Source organism: Podarcis pityusensis (genome assembly GCF_964106645.2).
Source record: "Podarcis pityusensis genome assembly, chromosome: 3".
Lineage (NCBI taxonomy): Eukaryota > Metazoa > Chordata > Lepidosauria > Squamata > Lacertidae > Podarcis > Podarcis pityusensis.
In genome coordinates, this window is record NC_138026.1 from 20,765,663 (window position 1) to 20,787,526 (window position 21,864).

At 40.3% G+C, this 21,864-nt stretch overlaps 1 protein-coding gene across 1 annotated transcript in view; it reads left to right on the top strand.

Moving 5' to 3' along the window:
- KLHL29 (kelch like family member 29) overlaps positions 1-21,864 on the top strand; it is a 404,977-nt gene that overhangs the window by 308,893 nt on the left and 74,220 nt on the right. Inside the window, exon 6 of the mRNA XM_080999044.1 lies at positions 2,976-3,114. Within this exon, the coding sequence (XP_080855170.1) occupies positions 2,976-3,114 (139 nt within the window). The remainder of the gene's footprint in view (positions 1-2,975; positions 3,115-21,864) is intronic.

Below are 21,864 nucleotides of genomic sequence, written 5' to 3' on the forward strand. Positions count from 1 at the left end.
ACCACAAGCATGTATGAGTGTGTGGACACAAGCTCTGTTTCAGATGTGACAAGTACCAGGAACAGGAAAGAAGAATCATTAACGGTGTGCCCTGTTGTAATACATGTATTAATCGGCACCTGATCTGGTACACATGAAAGGGATGATAGAAGGATTCACCTATTTTCCAGATTGCAAAAACTGCTTACTTTCTTGGAGGCCTTGCAGGCAACCCATCTAGGGTCTGTTTACAAGTTTGGCCAAATTGGTGGTGGGCAGGAATAAGAATGGCATGTTAAGTGATCTCTGCTCTGGTTTCTGCTTTAAAATAATACACTTTCAGATTATATATAGTGAACTGAAATGCACCCAGAGCATCTCCTTGCAGCAACATGTGTATTTTTAACTATTCCACCTTCACCTGTTGGTTTAGCAAAATCTTATTTTCTCCGTCTGCCAACTAATTCCACTTCTCAGCAGTAAGCGATGTCCACTGCTCAGTGGGACAATTGTAAGTGTGATAATGCTTTATAGTGAGGACCAGCTAAATCTTTAAATTGAACTTGTTGAAGCAAAGTTTAATCTTCTAAATTCTGATTTACTCCGGGCTTTCAAAGCTTCCCACCATCTGACCCTGTCTCACCTTCTTTTAAGTTTATGTGTATTTGAGACATGTTACGGCATTTTAACTCAAATGGATACTTTAAAAATAGCTGCTTGTATAGCACCCAAAGGACACCGTGGTTTATTTTCCTCTGATATAGATCTGACACAGGCCTGCTGTTATTTCCGTACCATCTCTAATGATCTGCTTGCTCTCCAGAGAACACTGACCCATTTCAGTGCAGAATAATTAGCCTTTCAGAGACCATTGTGATTCCGTTACATTGACATAAACATGCAAGTTGACACTTAGCTGTTTTGCCTTGGAAAAAAAATGTTGTTGTTTAGGTTGGGCTTGGTTTGGGATATCACTTGAATGGTATCAATATATGTTAAGTTACAGGTAGGTCTGCCGTAGTCGAAACAAAATAAAAAAAAATCCTTCCAGTAGCACCTTAGAGACCAACTAAGTTTGTTACTGGTATGAGCTTTTGTGCATGCACACGAAAGCTCATACCAATAACAAACTTAGTTGGTCTCTAAGGTGCTACTGGAAGGAATTTTTTTTTATTTTGTTTCTATATATGTTAAGTTTGCAAGCTTTTGTTGTTGTAGCTTTTAATTGCTGCTCTTTCCCCTGTAAATGTTTGGCAGAGTATGGTTTTGATAGTGGCATGATTACGAACAAGGCATGAATTTTTTGGCCTGGTTTTCTGGGTCCGTTTACATTTACGTGACAGACGTAAGTCAGGGATGGGGAGCTTGTGGCCAATAGCTTATCTTCTGAGTTACACCAATAATAAAACTCAGAAACGTGAGGAGTTAGGAGTCCATTGTTTATTGCAAAGCAGTAGGTTACAGTCAGTTCTGCAAAACCTCAACCCTGCCCAGTGGTCCAGGCAGTGGTATTTATAAAGTTTCAAACAAAGCATCTCAGCTTTCACCAGTCATGTACATCATTACCTCATTTTATGTTTAATACACGTGCACAATAAGCACTAGCAATTTATGCTGATTCGGGTTTGATTCTCACCAATTTCTGTTGACTAAGCTTTGCATTATCACATTTATTGTGGCCCTTTGGGCCACCACCACACCAGGTCTTACTGAATTCTAACTCACCATTGACCATGCTATTTGGGGCTGATGGGAGTTTCGAATCCGGCATCATCTAAAGGACCAGAAGTTCCCTACTCCGGGTGTAAGGCCACCTTTTATACCTGGTAGAGCAGTGAAAACTGACTGCAACTAAGGAGAATAATAACAATTAAAAGGTTTGAAAGATGGTTGTGAGAATGGAACTATACAGGTGGTTGTTCCTGAGGAAAACAAAGCTCTTGGCCTATTGCAAATGAAGAATGGTAGACAAAATACCAAATCAACAGACTAAGTCATTTGAAACACACTTTTACCAAAACCGTGTTCTGTCCACTTTACTAGCCAGTCTGGTACGTTAGTTTAGGAAATAATTTGCCATGGTGTTGCTTATCATGTTCACGATCACAAACAAGGCACTTTGCTGATTTGCTCTCCCAATATAAAGGAGGTAAGAGCCTGGAAAGGTTATGCACGGTAAGTGAGTTATTGCAAGAAATAAAGACTCTTAAGAGGTGGTTGTGTATTTGTATTGAAATGAATTGCTACCATAAACGAATTCTAAAAACTCAAGGCTTAAAAAATACATGCAAATGCAGGTATTGAAAAGCAGGCATTAATTTTTTGGGTGTTGTTTTTAATTAAACGTTCAATGTGTGAGGAAGTGTTCCCTCCTGCTTTGAGAACTTGCCGGTTGTCGATGATAGGTTGATTTTAGAATAAATGTTATTCTGGTTTAATGCAATTGTATTTTGCTAAATGTAAGGCTCATGGACTTCTATAGCATGCCTAAGAGAAGGATTTTTGCAAGCTTTGCATTTTTTTCCTTTGAAACATGTCAAGTTCATACTGCATCATAAATGTCATGTTTTTATTCAGTATTAATTCCAGTACATTTAAAAACCATTAATGTTTGAAGATAATAAAGCACTTGTTCTTGCATCCTTTTACAATATTTTTTTAAAAAACCGTGGTAATGTATTATTTGTGTTTCCAATTTATTGATGCAGGAAAATGGGTTTTTCCTCTCTCTTTGAAATGTATGTTTTTGAGTTATTTCCTACTGTTTCTTGCTTGCATAAAGCATATACATATATCTGCCTATATAATATATATTATGTTTGTGATTTCTTTGACTGTCAACGTTGAGCCATTCTTGCCAACAAAGAATATCAAGCGTTTCCAATTTCTCTACTTTCCTTGTTTTTTGTTTTTTTTTAATTTATTTCTAAAGAATAATAATAATAAAAAACCTCTTAATGGGAATCCTGGCACTGTCTGTCTTCTCTGTTCTGCAGAAATGTTGAAGGAGTTGAACCAGCAACGCAGAGCGAAAGAGTTTACAGACCTGAAAATTATTGTTGAAGGCAAAGAGTTTGAAGTCCACCAAAATGTTCTAGCTTCCTGCAGCTTGTATTTCAAGGACCTGATTAAAAGGTTTGCCTTCCTTCCAGCTGTGATCTGGTCTGTTCTTTTGTAGGGGAGCATTTGTGTCGCTTTTTTTTCCCTTCCCTCTCTTTCAGGTTTATGAAGATTTGACTCTCCTGTCACAGAGCCAGTAGCCATTCTTTCCACTTACTCTGAATGTATTTTTTATTTACTTATTTTTTAACGAAACACTCAGATTCCTTTGTTACACATAACCTGACCTGTATGATTCCCGATCCCACTAGTTGCACATTTGGGCTGGAGGGAAATGTTCTTATCAATGGAGCATTTTAACCTCAAACCAAGTCATGAATGATGCCAATCCCAAAACACACAAATGTTAGTTCAGGAGTTTAAAGATATGCTACTATCTCTTCCTTCAGGCTGCAGTAACCACATGTATATCATAGAAAGATGCTGAATTCTAATACGAACAAGGATGGAGTTACGTAGCACTACTTTTAACCCTATGAAATTCTGGGCACCTAATGCTTTCTAGCTTTTGGAAGCCAAAAAAATAGAAATATTGGGAGATGCTTTTATATGCCAGCATTCAACTCATACCTTTTTAAAAGGAAAACAGGACCAAGGAAATTTTAGTTTCTAGAAACCTTTTTTTTTCTCCGCCCCTGGAAATAGAAATTTAGTTGAGAATAGCGGTTAAGATGTTTTCTTTCTTTCTTAGACCATGTTTCCACCTTTGCAAATTTCTCCCTCCGTTTTTAGCTCGTTGATTCTAAAAGTTGCATGATATATTTTTTTAAAAAATTTCCATTACTTTTGATTTTTGTTTTTTAAAAAAATGTCTACATTATAGATTAACGTAGAAATAAATTGCTATTTTTATGTTGTTTAATAAGTCAGTGTAGCAACATTGGGGGAAACCCACAAGAGTAATTTCCACATTTCTCTCAATCATCAACAAAATAATGTGGCTGCTGATTTTTGCCTTGCAGTATTTTTGCCTTGCAGTATTTTCCCAAACTCTGAACCTGGACTGTGCAAAAAAAAGGGGGGGCATTGGGGTGGGTGGGGATTACAGAACAGAACATTGTGCTTGCTTTCAAATTGTGCATTTAAATGTTGCCAACTAACATAATAGCGACTGTATTTTATTCCAGGGTGGCATGTTTGGTGGCATCTTCTTTTCAGTGTGCTATGTCCTCTTGCTTTAAAGCTTGTTTTTCTAATTGTGCCGGTATTACAGAACTGCCGTATAATTGCGCTGACTGCTTTATCAAATATTCATAAAAAGCTGGCCTGGTGGCATGTTTCCCCCCACCCCACCCCACCCTTCCACAAATCTAATGATAGCTGGCTTCAGCCACTCTGTCTCCTGTCTGCTCATTATCGCTTACTAGTTAAGGCTACATTATATGCGTCTCACAGAGTTAAGATGCGTAATCTACAGGGAAGGCAAGTCTTAGTCTCCATTTATAGAAACCCAGTAATTGACTGGCCGTGCGGTTTCATTAACTTTAGCTGTGAAGCCTCTTTCTTGCTAGTCAAACCGTCAGATGCTGTCTATTTCGGGAGAAAATCAGGGACGGTAATTATATTCATCTTGGGTAGTTGTCAGATGGAGATGAACTGCAGACTGATTGCAACTTTAATAAAGCCATAAGCGGTACACTTTAAGTCAGACAAGTGAGAACCCTCCAAACAACCTTCTCATCGCTGTTTTCCTTCGGGACTTGATCGTTTTTCACTTTTGTAAGCCATCCTGGATGTTTTAGCAGGAAGCTTAGATATAATAAATGTTCTTGGAATAAATAAATACGGCAAATAAACAGGAAGCCATTTACAAAAACAGGAATGTAGGATTTCCCTGTCTATTGTGTCAAAGTGGAGAACTAAAGAGTTGCAGAAATGGAGAGGGGCTTCCTAATTTTTTAAAAAATAAAAGATGCCAGGGATTCAGTGTGGATACCTTTTGCATGTGCAGTATATGCTCTGCCACTGTGAACTATGTGACCTCTCCCAAATGGATGTATGGTTAAGAGGGATTCAGAGGTTTGTGGGTACCCCCACAATCCCCACTGCTCCAGCTGTGACCTTGTGAACGAGCATATTTTAATTCTAGTAATCTGTGCCCCGGCTGTATTTATTTGCCCTGTGTGTATCAGAGTAGCAGCTGGAGCCCACAGCTTTCAATAGCCAACTTTATCAATTGTGACAATAATAACAACCTTGAATATTTTATTGAAAGCATGACTAGTCTGGAATAAAGGGGGGATTTTGTTCACTTTTGTTTTGGGAGGGTTTAGTAGACACTACAGGTAAACACGTGAGACTGAGCCTCAAGGCCATTCTGAAAGCGAAAGCAACTTTAAGAAGAGAGGTACTTTAGAGCAGAGGAGTAATGGGGAAGGTGGCAAATGTGCTTAATTCTTTCCCTTCTGGGGCTCCCAAGTTGCAGAAGGCGCCAACACCTTGCAGGGTTTCCAAAACAGCATGCAAAGTTATTATACTTTTGGATCCTTATGGGAGGAACACTACATGCAGCTGACGTTGTGAGCCCAAATGGTGGGTGTGGAAGGGGCTAAATACTAACAACAGCACCAATTGCAACAAGTTGCTTTTAAGGCAGAACTGTGCATTCGATCAGCAAACATAGGCTCCCAAATGTATTTTCCTGAGTAATTGGCTTGTGGATAAGGGATGTATTTGTGGGTAGATGGGTGGGAGGGCAGGCTAGGGAATTAGTGAGTTAATATTTCTTCCACAACTTCTCCCCCAACATTGTTTTCTGTCCTCTCAGGCTGTGTGTTGGATTTCAGGCTAGCCTGAGTGAGTGGTGTGTGTGTGTGTGTGTGTGTGTGTGTAAGTACAGTGGTACCTCGGGTTAAGTACTTAATTCGTTCCGGAGGTCCGTTCTTAACCTGAAACTGTTCTTAACCTGAAGCACCACTTTAGCTAATGGGGCCTCCTGTTGCTGCCGTGCCGCCGGAGCACGATTTCTGTTCTCATCCTAAAGCACTATTTCTGGGTTAGTGGAGTCTGTAACCTGAAGCGTATTTAACCTGAAGCGTATGTAACCCGAGGTACCACTGTAAATAAATAAAAGTTTAGAGGAAATCGGTATTTGGAGCTGCACTGCCCTCTCCATTTCTCACCTGAAAGTGCCTTCTTCCTCACTTTCTCTCCTCTCCCCCCCCCCCAGCCTCCCCCAAACCCCCAGCCTTTCCCTCTTCTCCCCCACCCACCAGAGGCTCAGGAACTCCCCTTTGCTGACATTGGTCATACAATGCTGGAAGAGGGCAGTGTGAGATGTTACCCCACTTCTTTTCAGGCCTAACTATAACCATCCCACTTCTGTTCAGGAAAAAACACAATTGAGTCTGTTCTAACCATCCCACTTCCTCTCTCTCTCTCCCCCCCTCCCCCACTTTGTGGCCCTGCATTTGAGTATAATTCTGGAGAGCCATTAAATTGAACTGTTCTTCGTTCCTTCTAAATTTGGCATTTCTGGATTATCAGTGACTTGGAAGATAGGGCCTAAGGAAATCTAGTGTCAGTCTTTACTAACTTTGAGCAAGAAAAACATCTTAAGACTGGGCCAGGAGAACAAGACTTTAGTTGCTTGGAAGTGTAAGAAATCTTTCATTTGCATTTTGGGGCCAATATACACTTATTTTTAGGCTTATTTCAGTACAGGCTGGTAGTTGTACGCCAGCCCAGTTTCAGCTTCTTGGATCATCTGAATCAGGGTGGTCTGGGGCTACATGCGGCCCTCAAGACCTTTTTGGTGGCCCTCAGCAACATTTGATGCCTCCTGCAGCCCTCACACTGTCTTCCCAAAGCCGAGTAAGGGAGGCGCTGGACTTTGTAAAGGAGGCACGAGGGCTCTGAGAAGGTCCTAGAGTCCTCCTACCTTCTTCCCAAAGCTTAGTTAGCTCTTTCCCAGCTTTGAGAAAGAGGCTTAAGGACTCCAGGACCCTGCCAGAACCCGGTGCCTCTTTCTCAAAGCGCGCTGGGAGGGGGGTCAAATTTTGGCCTTGCTCCCCTCCCTGCACAACAAGGCAGTGTGTGGCCTGTGGGTTCTAGGTCAAAATACTCCTGTGGCCTACTTGGTATGAATAATTTGACCACCCTGAGAATGATCACTGGTATGCCAACAGCCCATCATTAATTCTTTGCAGAACTCAGAGCTGGCTTACCACGTACACATTTCAACTGAATTGATAATGGGGGGTTACTGGTTTGTTTTGTTCTTGTTTTTATTATGTATTTTGTGTTTTTATCTTGTATTTCTATGCTGTGAACTGCCCTGAGATGTACAGGTGGTAGGCAAATTTAATAATAATTCCTCAGAATGTGTCAAGTAAAACAGCTCTTAGACATGAACTCTGGCCAAGTCTCCCAACTTCTTAAGTACCCTCCAAAATATGAAGACTGATTAAAGTACACTACATTTTATCAAAGTATCAGCTGTGCGTTTTGCCTCCCGTGTTATTCACAGTAAGGCAAATGGGTTGCCTGTCACACACACATCCTTGTTAGTGTTCATTGAAGCTTAGAGTTGAAATAGTTTGTCTGCAAACTTTTGTGGAACGTAACCTGAACCTAAAATTAGTCTCTTTATAAGGCTCCGAATTGTGGTGTGGCGTTTTGTTTAGGGTTTTTTTTTTCCTTTTTGGCTGCTTTTCAACCTCTCAAGTGCTTTTCTCTTTTGTGCATTTGGCGGGTTTACTCAATATTCACATCCAGCTCAGCTCCTTGAGTGTCTACAATTTCATAGTAATGGAATGTCTTCTTTCCAAACCTTTTCTTACTGCTGCCTGTATATTGGTATTGGTATGTTATTTCAATGTTAACCTAAATGGAAACATTTGCAGACTTTTATAGCTGAAAACAGTGGTGCTTTGGTGTGAAATACCAGCAAAAACTGGTTCCTTGGCATATGTATGTTTTGAGATGGGGATGAAGGCAAGATTATGGAATCAATCTGCTACACACACACTCTCTCACACACAAATCAAGGTAGCATTCCTTCCCTCTTTTACTATTTGGGTTATCTTTTTAATGATGGTCGTGTGGCCTAGATGATAGAGCTCATGTATGTGGCATACATCCAAGGAGATTAGAAATTAATGAGTCCAAGGCCAAATTGTTCTTTTTTAGAAGAGCACTTTACTTCCTTAATTATTTTATTTGTGAAACCGTGTGGCAGCTGTGCCTTTGACATTTTTCTTCTTTAAACTTCCGTGCTTGGAAAAGCTAAAAGAGAAACAGTGTACTCACAGTAGGCATGACTGAAACTGTCAAATTTCATTTTCCATTCACTCTGTTTCTAATCAGTGTGTATTTAAAAAAAAAAAAGCCTGCACAAAAATTATTAAACATTTTCATTCGCATTTCTCTTAATTTATGCATTGAATACACATTTTTGCAAGCAATTTCCCCTAATATAATTCAGTTTTGTATGTTGTTTTCATAAATATACACATTTCGATGTTCGTGTCCCCCAGATATGTGCATTTTTAAAAAAAACCTCTTGGGCTGGAGAAGTGCACTGCAATATTCAGGCAAGTGTAAGTTTTGGAGAATAACTAGATTTCAAATCACATATTTTATGTGTTTATTTATTTAAAATATTCCTTTCCCACTGTGCATTGCAAATGCAATTCCAGACTTGAGTTATAATTTAAAACAAGCCCAAAATACATAAACATAGTTACAAATTGAAAAAAGGAAGGCTGGTAAACTATAGTCAGACAGCTAAAATATAAACATCAATTGTGACACTAAATAAACTCCAATGAAAGCATGGTTAGATATGCAGGTCTTCAGCTGGCATTGAAAATTTAGGAAGTGTTGGTACCAGCCATATCTCGGAGGGGGGGGAGAAAGTTCCAGAAGGCATTCTAGTCTCCAAGAAGGCTTTCCCTCTGTGTAACCAGGCAGCAGACCTCAGCTGAAAGAGATGCAGCTGAGAGGCCTTCCCCAGTTGCAAATTAGGTAGGTTCATATTAAAATGTTAACCCAACAAACTTCTCATTCATCCCTAATTCTCAAAGTCACGCTCTCACTTCTCTTCCGTTTTTACATATCTGGCGAGGGTCCGCTGACATTGTTGTCGATATTGTTGGTTTCATCCAGTTGCTGAGAACATTCACTGCAGGAGAGTGGAAGCTCAGAAAACCATGCATTTGTCTGGAAAGAGGACTTCTTTTGGTCGGTGTTTACATTGCATAAAGTCAAGGAGGGAGCAAATAAGCAAGTGATAATAAACAGCTCTCTCTGATTATTGTTTCTAAGGGGCCTAACTTGTCCTAGATACTGAATTTGCTAGGCATTTAAAGTCCTGCCGCTTACCAGGAGGACTCCCCTTAGCTCTGTATGGGAGAAGGCAGACTGAATATTCATAAAGTGCTTCCTTCAGACACAAGGAGATAAACAGGCATTGTGAAGTGATTCTTTCTTCCACTCCCCGTTCAAAATGAGAAGAGAATTTAGATTCCATGACTTCTCTGTTAGCATCCAACCTGTGCTCCGCAGCCAGAGGAATATTGTCAACAGTTTCTGCTAAACCCGTTATAAAATCCAGGGGATGGGCTTGATGGAAAGAACAAAGTGTACTATTTGTTTTACAGCTGAGGGGAGGTGCAAAGAATGCTTAAGATGCCTTTTCTTTTACTTAAGTCAATGAAATACTAGCATGGAAAAAAGTCCTGTGCTCTTATTGGTGGTTTCCTTTTTGAGGGTACTTATGCTTTGTTTTGTTAAGGATGGCACATATCCCACCTTAACATTTTAACTGGCTGTTAGGTCTGGTGTCGCGCAACTCCCAGACTTCTGGAAAACATATTTTCGTGGGATTCTGGATAAAATGCACTGATAGTCCCAAAAGCGTTTAACTCCTTCCACGTAGAGCAAAAGTATAGAATGGAAGTTGGCCTGTCTTTTACTGAGTCTGCCTTGGACTACAGGGCTGAAAGAATATTTGAATTGAAGGTTTTAATTATAACTTTGATCAGAGATGTGCGCCAATAAAAGTTTTCAGTGCTGGTGGTAACTGCAAACCACAAGCCTAGTCCTAATTGCCATAGAATCACAGAATTGTCAAGTTGGAAGGGAACCCAAGAGTCATGTAGTCCAGTGTCTTCCAATGCAGGAATCTCAGCTAAAGCATGGTCATGGGCTATAATGAGCATGCTACAGTTCCTATGTATGTAAGTAGCGGCTGATTCAGGACACCTCTGAATATTTCTTCATTCAGACAGAGGCTTTTTTCCCCTTTTTTTACCACCAGCAGCAACACATTCATTTTGTAACTTCAGAGAGTGAAAATGCTTAAGTTGAGATTTGTTTTTTATTTCTTCAAACTAGCTATAAGCCACCTTTTAGGGCAACTATCTTCCCAAAGAAGCCTTTCATTTAATAGTAAAATACAAAGCAAGAACCAACTGATTACAAAATATCACCTCTCCCTTTCAAAATCATTAAAACCAGCCACTATAAAGAATCGACTCGGACCAGCCTAATAAACCTGGTTTAGAATCAGCTAAAGCTTTACAGACCTCCCAACCAATTAAACCTCTATATAACCACAGCATCTTTACTCAAAGACCATCTGAAACAAATGGTGAGACTTGCGTTCCAAATTAAAGGCTGGCAAAGAAGGAATGAATTCCATAATTGTGAGGCCACCACCCAAAAAGCTTTCTCCCCCATCTCTCTTCTCCGCAGCCTGACTGCTCATACGGGCAGGCATACAAGGAGCATCTTGGATGCTGTCAGTGCAAACCATGTAATATCAGTGTCGCAATAGCACAATATACTGAGATGGTGTCATATTTATTTTAATTAGCTACATTATAAATCCAGCCAGTTAAAAACAAAGCAGTTAATTGAGTATAATAACTTTTTAATTGGTTGACAGCCCTGGCAGCAATTACCGAATTTGTCAGATTTATGCTGGATATTTACTTTGAAGTGCCACAGGAAAGAACGTTAACCTGCTCAGCAGGCAAAATCTGGCAAATCAAAGTAGACAGGATCGTTCTCAAACCCTACAACCCATCTCAAATTGACATCCATTTTGTGAATGCTACAAGCTGTGGATACAGAATTCACACATCCTCCTTAGCAGCTTTTATTGTTTTATTGTGTGGTTGTTTGTTTTTTACTGTTAGGTCTTTCACTCGCTTTAGATGGAACTGCAAATCTTATCCAAAAATTGGCAGACTAATCCTTGCTTCTTGCTCTGACTAGACTGCAGCGAGCCACACGGCTGTCACACAGTGGTTTGTCAAGGTGATTTGCACGACCTAGCTATATTTACTCACATCTCATGGCCCTTTTTGATCCTGGCTGCTTTGGGGACTTGATAAGCAAGGGCAAAAGGGAATAGTTATCTAAATGAGGGGCACTTATATCTAAATGGGTAGAGGGCAAAAGCAGCATGATGCAGAAACTCAAACAAAATGTTCAGATGGTGTCGCCTGGATTCACTTAAAATGTCTTCAGAAGTATGTCTTTCTTGAACATGAAGATAATTCAGATGTTGCTCTCCATGGCTTTAGCTGTTGTAGGACTCAGATATGTCTTGGGGAGAAAGAGAGAGAGAGCGCACTTCATTATGTACAATATAATTGCAAAGCCTTTATAGGCACTCTTCAGTTGCCTACATCAAGGCAGTCCTTCTTTCTAGGCTTTCCGTTTCTTACCTTACACTTATTTTACAGTTTGCTCACTTGCCTTCTGTACCTCCCTTTGACCCATTATATCATCCACTGTCTATCTCTTCCTCCGTGCTTTCCCTTCAAACTGTTGGTTTTTATCAGTAAGTTTTTATGTTACCCAGTTGTTATTTACTCTTTTGTATATTTCTGTGACCTTCCTCAACCCTTGTGTTCTAGTGGCATTTTATTTCTCTCTCTCTACAGCTTGCTCCATCAACCTATTCATGCCCTTGCACTCACTGAGTTCTCTTTTTGTGGAAGCTTCTCTTGCCTAGTATTGCAGGGATTCACCATGACCCAGGGGTTCCACTAAGTCACAGGTGGGAAACCTCAGGCCCAGGTGTGAACATAGCCTTTACTGTTGGGACTCTCCCAAAGCCACACACACTACCCAGGCCAGACCCCTCATCTGCCCTACTTTGCACCTTCCTTTTTTTGCTTTAGCCTGACTAGATTGTATCCTTGAACTCTTTAATAATACAGTGGTACCTCTGGTTACAAACTTAATTCATTTCAGAGGTCCATTCTTAACCTGAGGTACCACTTTAGCTAATGGGGCCTCCCGCCACACCGCTGCCGCACGATTTCTGTTCTCATCCTGAGGTAAAGTTCTTAACTCAAGGTACTACTTCTGGGTTAGTGGAGTCTGTAGCCCCAAGTGTTTGTAACCTGAGGTACCACTGTGCCTCTTGCTTGCCTGGATAGAGGATGGAAAAGGATATGTGAGTGTATATAGAAAACAAGCCCAAAAAGTTGCCAAAAAGGGCGAGTTAACTGATTTTAGACTTAAAACATAGTCGTCTTAAGTGAATAACATCCAAAGAGATTGGGTGCCTGTGTTCCTTATGTCAAAATGTGGTCAACATTTGCCTCCTGCATTTGGGAGGCTTTCCTACTCATTCTTCTGAATCAGGGCTCATTCTGTTCCCAAAGTCCTGTCCTAATGGCTCCAGTGTTCAAAATGTCATCTCACCTGCCTGCCTGTCTGTTCTTCTTCCCCTTCTCTCACACCTACTTCCCTTCCCTTTTATTTGTGTTTTACATTGTAAGCCTTCCGATGAAGCAGATGTGTGTGCTTCCTTTGGTTGCAGGCACTATATAAATATAATCAATTATTCCTCATTAAAAAAAGACTGGGCTAGAGCTGAAGGACTTCTGGCTGCCATCAATGGAAGTAGGAGATCAGTGCCACACATGGCACTATTAGATGAATTAGCAGGATGGGTCCCACAAGAAGACAGAAGTTTCTAGTGGTGACACCCTTTCATTAAAAAAAATTGGGAATCCCTAGACTCAGTTTAGAAAAGTTTTATTTATGTCGTGTATGAATTGTTTCCCATAAAATATCCTGAAGCGATTGAACAGTAGATTATAGTTAAGAACTGCTCTAGCACTTTCTATTGTACAAAGTGGTCAACAATTCTTCGCTCGCCTATCCTCACAGGAGTCTTGGAGCAGATATCCCAGGCAAACAATAGGCTGTCCAAGTCCTCTTAGTGGGCTTTGTGCTTCAGCAGGGCTATGAAATGAAACTCCTCACATTTCATTCATTAGATCATCACATACTCAGATTGATTAGCTGTATAGGTTATGACAATCCCTCCATGCGCCTTTCCCACTGAAAACATTGAGCAAAGCAGAACTGTCATTAAAATCCAATCATTAAAATCCTAGGCCCATTTCCTTTGAGTGTTGCATAATTGTGTTTTAATTGTATTTGACTCTATTATACTTTATGTTGCTCTTACACACACACACACACACACACACACACACACACACACACCAGCACTCTTTGAGTGCATATATTTGGCTGATATAAAGAGACATAAGCCCACAAGCTCTGAAAACAACTGAATGATCAAGAAGCTGAAAGTAAACAAGTGAAGACCTGATTGGTCCCTTGAATGTAAATCCATTGGAAGCCCCATGTTAGGCAAGATATGCATGTAATAAATTCTTAAGGGAAAGATTTAAGGTATTTAGAAATAGTTCATACCTAAACTTGGCAAATAATGAAAATATACCACTTAGATAATATATGAGAATGACAGAGTCTACAAAATTCAGTTTTCTGGAGAATAGTTCACTATTTCTGGAGATTTCCATGAATCTACTTACATACATTTTGCCACATTTGAGTGAAAGACATCAGACAATGACCGCTGTGTTCTAGGCTATTGCTATTATTGTGCAGCAAATATGATTAAACGAGATCAGGCCTGATTGAAGTAGGTAACGTGTTTAGTTTCTAGGGAGGTAACTACATGCTCTATCCTATTTATTCCATCCTCTGCCGTTCCTTGAGCCCTTGGGAACATTTCAGCTGCTTAATGTTTACATAATTCTGTAGCCAAGTGGGCCATTGTGTAGTGTAGTAGACGTACCGGCTTCTGGAAATGCTTTCATACACATTTGTGCCAACACTTTTTTTTTGGCCCAGGCTCTTTGTTCTTACAGAAAATTATCTTGAGGGAGCTCATTCTGTCTTAAGTATTCAAAGGAAGAACAGCAGGTCAAGGAACGTTGTAGTTCCAAGGACGATTGACTCATTCTTCTGCCCCTGGTTTAAGCCTTACATTTGAAACCTTTCCCCTCCCATTGCCTCCCACCCAAAGGCTCAGCAGGGAAACAGATTTGTAATTCAGTATGTGACTTCATCTACTAACACGCTTGTCTAACATGCTAAGCTCATCCCAATTCAGATTATGCCGTATCCTTTGAATGGCATTACGAGCTCATCTGAACGTATATCATTTCTGTTAGTTAATGTTCTGGCATCCTCTCTTGTGCATGTAGCATTTGCCATTTGTCTAGGTTTTCATTTATCACTGATGTGACAATAATAGTGGTGGGCAGCAGATTGACAGGGAACATTGAATAAATAGATTTGCATCACTGAAAATTTAATCTTATTGAAGATGAGCAGTTGTAAACACAGGCCAAAAGACTCTCCCTTCCCAGTATGTTATACTAGAATTCCCAAATCTTCATCTCCTGGGGCAAATAAATAAATCCGCACATAGAAAAGAACATATACAACAATAACAATTTGCTCTCCTAGGTATGTCACATTTTTGACAAATACATGAAACTTTTAATTAAATATAGTACTAAATGGTGCTAAGTATAGAAGCAGAAAAAACTTTTTTCCCTACCAAAACATGTAATGAGATAAAGATAATACCTTGCACTTACTTAGTGGGGAAAGCCCATAATACAATTTTCAAGCTGTAATAAAGTCTGTTATAGATACAGATATTACATATGCTTTATGGCATTCATTTTACAATGTTGCTTTGGAAGGGTTCTAAATTACTTGACTAATTATCCTGCAGCTCTAACCAATTAACTATCTTATGTGCAGGTCATATCATATTGCATGTTGTGGAAATTCATTGCTTTGGATGTGATGTACCTTGTGATGTGCTATATACCATGGGCTCATAAGGAATTTTAAATAAGACTCATACACAAGTTATATTTTCCTTGAAGTAAACAGTGTCTCTTCATAGCTGGGAGTGAATTGTAGATGGACCTTGTTTATCTGTTGTTGATCCCTTGTTTCTCTGTTGTTGATCCCATAATAAACATGCAGGGGGACCAGTTCAAAACTAATGAGGATGGGAAAATCAAAGAATGGGAATTTAAAATTCACTTTGTTCTTTTATGCCTGAAATTTTCAATTCCTTGAGGACCATTCTTTCCTTGCAAAAAGTCATTCAGCTTACATTGCGCAAGACTTCAACAGAATTCTTACAATATGACTGCATTAAGTATCAGACCCATGAGCTTCATGAGGTCCGTACTGTCCTTTGCTTGCCAACCAAAACAATTTTACGAAGGTTAAGAACAAAAAATAAAGAAATAGAACTTCATCTCCACTTGTGATCTCATTCTGCTTTTTCAAATCTTGGATTTCCTCTTTCTGTTAGAACCAAACAAGACATCCAGAGAAGGCAACCAATTTATTGTTTATTTATTCCATTGATCTAGGTAGCAGATCCTGGTTTTTCCTTTTAAGTGGATACAGAGAACAACTATTTATTCTAAAGTTAATTACGTCCCTCCCCAAAAGGAAGCTGAGCCAAGGAAAACTACATTTGGTAGTCTGATTGTGAGGGTGGGGCAGACGCTTGGAATTTAAATTAGCAATATGGGCATGAACAGCAACGGTCGGCCAGCATGCCTGAGAAGCCATTCATTGCCTACTGCCTGCTAATGGAACTCACAGCAGTAACAACGGGATAAGGGGGATTACAGAGAGGCCCTTGACTTAGAGGTGAAAGAGAATGTTGCAACAAAAGATTGGGCACTGACTTTTGAGCCAGAACCAAGATGGCTCAACAGTTTGGCAGAGGCATTCTCTGTTAATAAAAGAATCTGGCAGGACATCTAATATGTACGTTTGCTATGGTCCTGAAACCCAGAGCATGAAAGCCTGTAGTTCAGGTGTTTTTTGGTGTTGTGTTTGCTTGCCTGGCTGGCTGCAACAAGTCAAAATTCCTTCCAGGCAACCAGGCAAAGACGGTTTTATCAATAGGAAAAGTCTTTTCTTCTTTGGCAGCCTGAATGCAGAATATGACAGATGATAGGCAAGCTAGTAAAAATGTTGATGGACTTATTTGTAAGGTGGATATAGTTAGTGTTTCTGTAACAATGAAATTTCGTGGTGGTGCCTTAATCCTACCATACTGGAGAGTGAACCATGATCCTCTGAAACACATGATGACAACAAAGACTCAATCGTTCCTCAGATTGTTTGTTCCTGTAGTCCAGTGTTCTTCACGAAATTATCTGGTGTGGATTTATAGATTATAGTCCAGCCTGCTCCATCTTTTCAATGAGTCTACCTACTGCAATTCCAAACAAGTTTTTACTAATTAAAATTAGTTTAATCTCATATGAACTACTTGTGCTTTGTACCTGTGGTTGTTTGGTGTTGCCTGGTTTTAGCCAGTTGAAATAAAATACCGTTAAAATTGCAACTTTGAACAGGACAGTGACTTAAAGTTCTCAAATACAATGTTCAGCCTGACTAGTGTGTTAGCCAGTATTTCCACCTAGCACTATTACTTTTATTTTTAATTAGAGGTGTGGTTTGGAGGTTACATATGTGTGATTATTGTTGTGTTCTACATGCACAGAATACCTCTCACAGTTTGGTGGTGTGTCACTATGAAATGATACCAGACCAACTGTTCTAAGTTGCAGGGCTTATATAACACATTTCACATTATTCACACTTATTATTCTGACAGATGGCTTCATTTTTAACATCCTCAGTTTGTTTTTACTTGTTAATGTTAACCCAAGCATGTAACTAGAGAGCAGACAGCTGTCTATAATATGTATAGGTAGCTTTCCATATGTAATAAGAATTGGAGAGAGAATGTGGCCAATCTTCAAAAGACAATCAGATGGTTAATCAGCCAAAATAAATATGGTTAGTGGATTTAATGAGGCCTAAGTAGCTTTGCCATAGCAAAAGAAACTTCAGGAATTTTAGGGACGCGGGTGGCGCTGTGGGTAAAACCTCAGTGCCTAGGATTTGCTGATCACATGGTCGGCGGTTCGAATCCCCGCGGCGGGGTGAGCTCCCGTCATTCGGTCCCAGCTCCTGCCCACCTAGCAGTTCGAAAGCACCCTTAAGTGCAAGTAGATAAATAGGTACCGCTTTATAGCAGGAAGGTAAAGGGCGTTTCCGTGTGTTACGCTGGTGCTGGGTCGCCAGCTGCAGCTTCGTCACGCTGGCCACGTGACCCGGAAGTGTCTTCGGACGGCGCCGGCTCCCGGCCTCTTGAGCAAGATGAGCGCGCAACCCTAGAGTCAGACACGACTGGCCCGTACGGGCAGGGGTACCTTTACCTTTTAAGTAGCTTTGCCATAGCAAAAGAAACTTCAGGAATTTTAGAGGCAGCAGTGGAAGGCCCATCCATAGACTGATGGATACAACTATCTCCCCAAATGTCACCTTGATCGTCGGGGAGACTTTTATTATCTAGAGCTATATTGCTGCTTGAAGGGGGGAGAATCATTGACGGAATATGTTGATGTGTGTGTGTTTGTGTACAAGCACATACAGAAAGGCAAAATTTGACTTTGTGGTGGTTTCTAAGGGAAGATGGAGAAGACAGTTCTACCACTATCAATCATCAAAAGGGGACCATATGCCTGTGTTAAATCTCAGAAGCAATGGCAGGCATAAATTAAAGGCAAGAACCTTAAGATGGTTGCAAACACACTTTGTTAGATCTGTATCTAAATCTTCTCTCCCCCCCCCCCCTTTTGAAGCATTTTGTTCTTTTATCTTCAAATAAGCTGATAAAAGGAGAATGGGAAAAGTGTAGCCGCTTCGGTCTTATGGATTAGGTATAACAAATGACCCTTTCTTTGCACAAGAAGTTTTATTTGCATATTTTGTTTCTATTCTAAGTTTTTTCCATTATTTTAGTTTAACTAATAGAACAATCTAAACTATGTCAACTCAGACATAAGGCTTATTGAATTTAATCGGGCTTACTCCCAGGTAAATGGGGTTAAGGATTGCAGCCTAAGTGGGCAGGTCATGTTACAAATGCATTTATTATTAGTTGGATTATGCCCCCACATAGCTTTCTCCAGATAGTTAAAACACTGATCTACAGCAGGGCTATAATGTAATATATCTTATCTGTTGCTTTCTGGTACAACCGTGAGAGTATCCATCACCCACTGTAGGCTCCACGTTTTCCAATTCTGAAAGAATTCCCTGACAGCCTACATAAAATTAAGCTCTCCTCCTAACTTGTCTCAGCACCAACCTAAACAAATTGTGTTGCTGTTTAGCTCCTGATAAATCTTGAGTCTTGTTCTAAATCACTTCCTAATTTTAATGAGCTTATCTATCAGGCTTTGCCAGCTTTTCACTCTCCAAGATTGCCAAGCTGATAAAGACTAAAATTGTTTATTATTAGACATTATTCTCGAGAAGCAAAACTTTCTTTTCCCATGGGTTGTTGGGAGAAACGATTGATTTCCTGCCGCATTGTGAAAAGTTTGACCTTTATAATGTGGGCAGTGATTACAAGGCCAATAAATGACATCATTCTATTTAAACCTTTAGGGCAAAGAGCAAAACTGATCAGCTGTTCACATTTATGCATCTGCTGATTTCTGGAACATGCAAGCTAACAGAGACATATAAAATTGTATGGAAACAAATTTCATTTTTTGACATTTCTTCTTCTTCCTGAGTATATTATGTCTACTTACATTATTCAATGTTTTGCTACAGTAAAACTTGGCATTCATTATGTCTTCCATGAAGTATTAAGAAGGAATAACTGGCATCATTTAGTGATTCAGGAGAATGCAGACTTATATTTAGAGACCAAAGGCTTTCAGCACTTCTCCTGCTTCAGCATTATAGCGCCACATTTACAACACTTGTAAGAATTTTTATAACTGATTTTTGGGGCCCTAAATAGACCCTCGGGGCAGCCAAACCAGCGTCTCCCCCCCCCCCCCCCGAATTCTTATTTTCTAATGGGAGGGTCTCCTTAAAATGTGATTGTTCTCAACAGCTGCAGCCAGATAACTTCAGTTGTCCAATAACCTCTGCCGATCAGAGAAGGAGGAAGTGATGGAAGGAGGCTGCAGCTTGGAGGAAGGATGGGGGAAATCCCATAATTGATTGTAAGGAAGCTGCAGCTAGCACAGGCGACAGCTTTTTAAAGGGACACCAACCCTCTCAATCAGTGAGAGCCCCACATTGCAGGTGGGGAGGTAGGGGATGAGTCTTCCAGAGACACACATCTTCCTGCTTGGAGGCCTAAGTGGACATGTGTTGTCCGAAAGGATGGGGATGGGGATGGGGATGGATTGAAAGTACTAGCTATCTCGCTGATGAAATCGCCCCAGAACCAGTGAGTGACATTTTTTGTGTTAGGGAAAAGTATGCTAGCTAGCGGAATATATTTGTATGTTTCTTTGAGTTGCTTTTCGTAGAACAAAAAGTGTGGGGAAGTTGACTAATAGTTTCCACAAATAGCAAGTTCCATACTAGATAGACAAGGTGACTGGGGAAGGAGTTCTGAATCCAAATTAATACAACAATTGAAAAACTCATATGGTACCATTCCTGTGTAGTGAAATAAACATCTATGGCAGCCAGAATTAACAGAAAGTAGCTGAAACTTCCTGTGCAGCCTAGGAATGTCCAACTGCTGTTTTATTGAGATGTTGTTCAGGAATCTCTTACAGTTCTGTATTTCAAGCAGAGCTCTGTGTTCCAGTGGCACCAGGGCAGTGACTTAGCAATTACTCTTTCTCTCCAGGCTTGTCCATATGGGAATTTAATGTAGATTTAGTGCTACTCATGCATGCAAGTTTTTTGTAGCATCCTCATCAAAGCACCAGCCTGTACTCTCTCTCCCCCACCCCCAATTTAATATGGATTTTCCCATTAGACAGATAATCCGATAAGCAAAAATAACTTGTTTATCATCCAGAGTCATTGTTAAATGTGGATTCCCCTTAGCGCTTTTTGGAGGTGGGGTGGGCCGTTTGTCATGTGCTTGGCAGCATTTCATTGGTTCTCTGTCACTACAGCCCTGCTTCCATTTGCTGCTTACCTGAGGACAACGAAGCCATTTTGTTTCACTCTCTCACTTGAGAGAAGAACATGCCCTCCAATATATTCATGGGAGATCTGCTTAGCACACTGCCCTATACACAAATTAACAAATTTAAACCCAACTGTTTGAGAGAGAACAGTTAACCAGCCCCTAGTTAATTCTGTTTACAAATCTGCAAATTAAGAGTTTATCTAGTCCTGATTGTTTGCACACAAAACTTTTCTGCTCCTTTTGAAAATTCACTCATTTATTTTATTTATTTCATTCAATCCCGCCCTTCCTCTCAAAGGAGCCTAGGGCAGCAAACACACAAGCAATGAAACAATTGAAATATGATAAAAACAATTCCAGTATAGATGCAGATGGGGAAATGTGTCTCTACCTTTTCCCCATCTCATAAGGACAATTTCAGCCAGTAACTCATCTGGCATCTAATCAAAATTTGCGCAAGTCAGTTCACCATCGTGAAACCTGAACTTGTTCTCTGGCAGTAGCTGAGGCAGACCCTTTCTCAGTATTTGAATCCAAATCATGGATTTAAGCAGTGCCTACCATGATCTGTATGCTGCACGAACATCCCGGTTGCAGCATCTTGCCAATATCAAAACTGTCACCAGAAGAAGAAAAGGATACAATTTTCTTTTCCATTTCTGGCAGGTTGTGTAACATCAATAATCTCCGCTGGGTATTATGCTCTCCATAAGAGGCTTTTGTGATTGATTAAACACCTTAGCTTTGTTTTGGTGTTTAATCAATTGTAACAGTCGTTTAAAGCTTGGTGTATTACAAAGGAGAAGAGATTATCACTGAATTATTCCAGGGTGGAGTTGTCTCTAATATTTGTGTTTTCTTTATTCTAATCATAGCTAAGGCTGCTAACGGCTTCCTCGCTGCTGTTAGCTTCTGTTATCTCCAGAGAAAGCTTAGCAAGGACAACCACTTATTAATACTCTGAACTTGCATAAACATTAAGGATGGTCTCGTGGTTAGAGCATCAGTAGAGACGCCCTTCACCTAAATCCTTGTTCTGTTTTAGACTTCCTGAGTGTTGCGCAAAGATTAGTCTCTCCCTTCCATGTTTTCACTGCTGAATGAGGGGAAGGACTGCTGCAGATTTGTCAACTTGCAACCCAACAACCAAATACTAAGCAAATTGTTGGAATTAATATTGCACCATCGGTATGCATTCAGTGCGTGTATGCTCCCCAATAAATGAGAGTTCACAGCGAGGGGACGTTAGGTATAGCGATCCCCATTAGAGGTAACCAGGGATAGATGGTGAACATTGGGACTTGCAGGGAACCAATGGCGCCAAAGCCAGTGACGAGGAGAGCCATCCCTGATTGGTTTGTAAACAAGAAAGCAGACATGCTGGGGTTGAGGAGCCACGGCCCATTTCTGCTAATGCACCAGCCTCCAATGAAGGTACCTTTCCATCCCTAAATTTAGCAAAT